Below are 4,721 nucleotides of genomic sequence, written 5' to 3'. Positions count from 1 at the left end.
GGTTGTCATCTAGACTAGGGATGTCATGTAGGTTGTCATCTAGACTAGGGATGTCATGTAGGTTGTCATCTAGACTAGGGGTGTCATGTAGGTTGCAAGCATACGGGCATACGTGAAGGCAGCACCAAATAACCAATGTAGTGGTTCGTTCCCATCTGTAATCCTAGCACTTGAAAGGTAGGGACTGAATGGTCAGGAATTCAAGGTTATCTTTAGCTACACGGTGAGTTTCAGGCTATCCTGGGCTACATGAGACCTGGCCAGAAAAAAGTTTTTTGTTTTTTTATTTTCTTTCATCTAGCTTTTATGCATTGTAAAGTCTCTTTTTGTCTTCTATTATGTTCTCATGAAAGAAGGATGAATATTTCTTTGTTTTATAAGACTGTCTCACTATGTAGTCCAAGCTAGCTTGAATTTGCAGCAATCTTCCTGCCTCTGCCTTCAGGTGCTGGGATTGCAGGTTATGTGCCACCACATCTGGCTAATGAGAATGTTTTTAACCAGATAGTGAACTAATATTTGAAATCCTGTACCTGTGTTTTCTCTATGTAGGAAAAATTTCAGATAAATATGCTTATTAAAATTTGAAATATACAGTTGTTTACCTTTTAAGTTACTGAATGAAAATATTAAACTGAAACAAGTGTACATTTTGTAACTTTTCTTTTCCCTATTTTCTAGGCAAGACTTACGTGGGTCTAAAAATTGTTCAGGCTCTTCTGACCAATAAGTCTGTTTGGCAAATTAATACCCAGACATTCCCCATCTTGGTGGTGTGTTATACTAATCATGCTTTGGACCAGTTTCTGGAAGGTAATGAATGTCTTTTGACAAGATTGTTTTCTACTGGGGATGGAGATTAGCTCAGTGGTAGAGCACTTCCTCTGTGTCACAAGGCCCTGTGCACGCGCGCGAACACACACACACACACACACACACACACACACACATATGAATGTCAGCAACCTCAGTGGCTTTCTCCTCTCTGTCCACAGTCCTCACCCCAACAGACAAGGCTGGCTGATCTGCCCTACTTTGCACCTTGAGGGCTCTGTTCCCAAACCCAGGGCACCCTCGCCACCTCCAGTCCTTGAGTTCTTTGCCCTCCCCTCCTCAGCTCAAGTGCATTAGCCCACCTTGTACCAACTTGTCCTTCAAGCCTTACCTCAGATGTCTGAAGTGACTTGTCCCATTGTCCCCAAGTCTGCTCTCTTCATTTTCTTTTCTATGTCTCTTCTTTTTTTATATTATTTAAATTTTTTTGAAGAAAATTTTATTTTTATTTTATGTGTTTGGCCATTTGCCAGCATGTTTGTCTGCATACCACACGCATGCCCAGTGCTGTCAGAGACTAGAAGAGGATGTCTGCTCTGACCCCCTAGAGTCACACCCAGATCCTCTAGAAGAGCAGCAGTGACCTTAACTGCTGAGCTCTCCCTGCAGCCCCGGGATTGATTGATTGATTTTGGTCTGTGCTGGACCATGGACTAGAAATATTAAGGGCTGGAAAACTTCTTACAGAATCTTTACAACATATTAGTCACTCAAAAACAAAAAACAAACAAACAAAACACTAGGGGCTGAAGAAATGGCTGAGTGGTTGAAAGTGCCTGGTACTCCTCCACAAGACCTGAGTTCGCTTCCCAGTACCCATGTTGAACACATTTCAGTCTGCCCGTGACACCGACTCCAGGGGGTCTTCCTACCCCGACTGACACAGTCATATACATATAAAATACAGATAAAATAAATCTCTTTCATACTCGTTGGCCCAGTGAATCAGTATGCACTCCTCCTTTTTTTGTTTTTTGTTTTTTCAGAGCTGAGGACCAAACCCAGGGCTTGCTTGCTTGTGCTTGCTAGGCAAGTGCTCTACACTGCGATAAATCTACAACCACACCCTACCTCACCCCACCCCACCCCCACACTCCTCCTTTTGTTAAAACTTTGCTCTGCTTTTCTCTGCTTAGCCCCTGCCACACGTACAGCAGCAGCTCAGGTCCTTTCTGAGCATGCATTGCAGCAGGTCCTTCAGAATTACAGCTATGGCTGTTGTAGTAAACAGTTAATGAGCCAGGATGTGAGGCAGGAAAGCAAGTCAGAAGCTGTCTCCAGCTTATAAGCAGCCATTCCCTGTGTGGAACAGGTCACATGTTTCCGCTGAGCCATCCTTGGAGCTGCAGAGATGGAATTTGTACTTATCTAGACTGTTACCACACAAGGACATTCCTCCTGCCTCCAGCTCGTCCACAGCAAGCCACCAGTTCAGTGCCTCCCTACCTTGCTAGTGCTGTACAGCATTAAGTGTTAAAGCCTGAGTCCTCTGTCCGTTTGTCCAGGTCCACAGCCTTGCTCTTAAAAACATTACACTTCCGTGCTCAGCAGCCCAAATTTTATCAGTAGCCTGCTCTCACAAGTGGGGTGAATGTCCTGTAAGCACAAGTTTGCTCCCTAAGGCACCAGTTGAGATAAGATCCTACACACACAATTCTCACTTCAGATATTATTGCACTGTTTTACAGGTATCTACGGGTGTCAGAAGACCAGCATTGTGCGAGTGGGCGGAAGGAGCAACAGTGAAATCCTGAAGCAGTTCACCCTGAGGGAGCTGAGGAACAAGCGGGAGTTCCGCCGCACCCTGCCCATGCACCTGCGGAGGGCCTACATGAGCGTGAGTCAGGGTTCCGGAGTAGGCAGGGGTGAGGGGCCCACACAGCAGAGTAGCTGCTTTCCCGCAGGCTCCACAGCCCTCCGCAGGACCCAGCCTCCTCCTGGCATTTCATTCTGCTCACCTTGTGGTGCCCAAGATGAAGGGTGAAGAAAGTTACCAGGCCCTTCAGTCTGTTCCCTCCACACTACCACAGTGTGGAGCCTGCTCGCTGGGAAGTGGCTTGCTTTTTCCAGACAGGTTGTCCTCATATTCACTCTGTAGACCAGGCTATCCTCTAATCAGAAACCCACCTACCTCTTCCTCCTGAGTATGTGTCATCAGGTCTTTTTATCTGAGCAGGGTACACAATTAAAGTCACAACTGGGTACAGTGCCACAGACCTTTATTCTCAGCTAGTAGGGAAACTGAGGCAGGAGAGATTGGTTAAACTAGAAGTTTGGGACCAGCCTGGACAATGTAGCAAGAACCTGTGTCTTAAACAAGTGGAGAGAAAAAAAATATCTCAGATCGTATCATCAAAGAGGAAAAGGCTGTGAGGCTTGGAGTCTGACCAGACAGAGTGCCCGGGCCTGGCCATTGAACGTGAGTCCTTGGGTCTTGGGACCACAGTGTACTTGAGAAACAGGTTTGTTGACTGCTCTAACTGTTTATTCCTCCTTGATTTTCCTTTCTTGACTATTTTCTCTCAGGGCAGAAGCTGGCTTTGGGAGAGAATGTTCCTTCATTGCCTCTTTCTGTTCTTGGCAGATTGTGACAGAGATGAAGGAGTCAGAGCAAAAACTTCAGGAAGGGGCCCAGACCCTGGAATGCACCATGCACGGTGTCCTTCGGGAGCAGCACCTGGAGAAGTACATCTCTCCCCAGCACTGGGAAAGCCTCATGAGTGGACCCGTGCAGGTAGGGCTGCTGGAGGAGGCTCAGCCCATGGAGGCAGCAGCCACAGCCCAGCAGGAGCCACGGCCCAGCAGAGTCTTACTTGTTGTAGACCTGATGCTGTTGTAGTCCAGTTCCACCTGCTAGGTCTGAGCCAGCAGCCTCTGAACTATAAGGTTTAAGGGTTAGATTTTCTATGCTTGGGCTAGAACTCAGGACGTCGTACAAACTAAGCAAGAACCTACTCTTGAGATTTACCCTCGGGAAAGAATTTTATATCATCCTTTTTTTCCCCCTTAAAGATTTATTTATTTACTATGTACATAGTGTTACGTAAATTCCTGCACACCAGAAGAGGGCACCAGATCTCATAGATGGTTGTGAGCCACCATGTGGTTGCTGGGACTTGAACTCAGGATATCTGGAAGAACAGCCAGTGCTGTTAACCTCTGAGCCATCTCTCCAGCCCAGGAAAGAATTTTAAATCCTTTGAAGAGACACTGTCTTCATTCTGGTTGCCACAGAATTCTCATGACTGACAATTCTTCCTTCACAGGATGCTGACTGGGTCTGTGTGCAGCCCTCGAAGCACTCCATGATTCTTGAATGGCTGGGGCTTGGTGTGGGCTCCTTCACTCAGAGTGCATCTCCAGCAGGAGCTGAGAACACAGGTAGGAGGGTCATGTGACCCAAGACACCGTCAGCTGGCGTATAGTAAAAGCCAGAACTACCTGACTCAGAATGCAGGGTCCATACATGACAATCTGCGTCAGATAGCAGAAGACTTAACAGGACAGCAAGGCCCAGACTGATGGACACAATTTAGAGAGTACTGTTGCTGAGTACACACAAGGAAAATGCTTGTTAGAAACTAGAGAGTCACAGCTGAGTGCTTGCCTGGCATATATAAAGCTGTAGATGGTTCCATCCTTAGCACCCTGAAACCAGGCATGCTGGCACATGCCTATAAGCCCAGGATTCAGAGGTGCAGGCAGGCAGATCACAGACTCAAGGTCATCCTTACCTACATCAGAAGTTAAAGTCGGGGTGATGACAGATATATGTTTTGTTTTGTTTTGTTGGAGTTTTTTGGTTTTTGGGTTTTTTTTTTTTTATTTTGTTTTGTTTTTTTGGTTTTTCGAGACAGGGTTTCTCTGTATAGCCCTGGCTGTCCTGG

General features: G+C 46.4%; 1 protein-coding gene across 3 annotated transcripts in view; it reads left to right on the top strand.

Annotated features, from left to right (window-relative positions):
* The window catches only part of Znfx1 (zinc finger NFX1-type containing 1), a 27,360-nt gene that overhangs the window by 12,296 nt on the left and 10,343 nt on the right, over nt 1-4,721 (top strand). For all 3 annotated transcript variants that reach the window (XM_021182949.2, XM_021182959.2, XM_021182967.2), the window contains exons 4-7: nt 682-813; nt 2,523-2,671; nt 3,419-3,568; nt 4,101-4,215. In XM_021182949.2, coding sequence (XP_021038608.1) covers nt 682-813; nt 2,523-2,671; nt 3,419-3,568; nt 4,101-4,215 — 546 coding nt within the window. The remainder of the gene's footprint in view (nt 1-681; nt 814-2,522; nt 2,672-3,418; nt 3,569-4,100; nt 4,216-4,721) is intronic.

The sequence above is a fragment of the Mus caroli genome, chromosome 2, assembly GCF_900094665.2.
Source record: "Mus caroli chromosome 2, CAROLI_EIJ_v1.1, whole genome shotgun sequence".
In the NCBI taxonomy this organism is placed as follows: domain Eukaryota; kingdom Metazoa; phylum Chordata; class Mammalia; order Rodentia; family Muridae; genus Mus; species Mus caroli.
The sequence above is the reverse complement of the archived record's forward strand: the minus strand, read 5'-3'. Positions and strand labels throughout refer to the sequence as shown.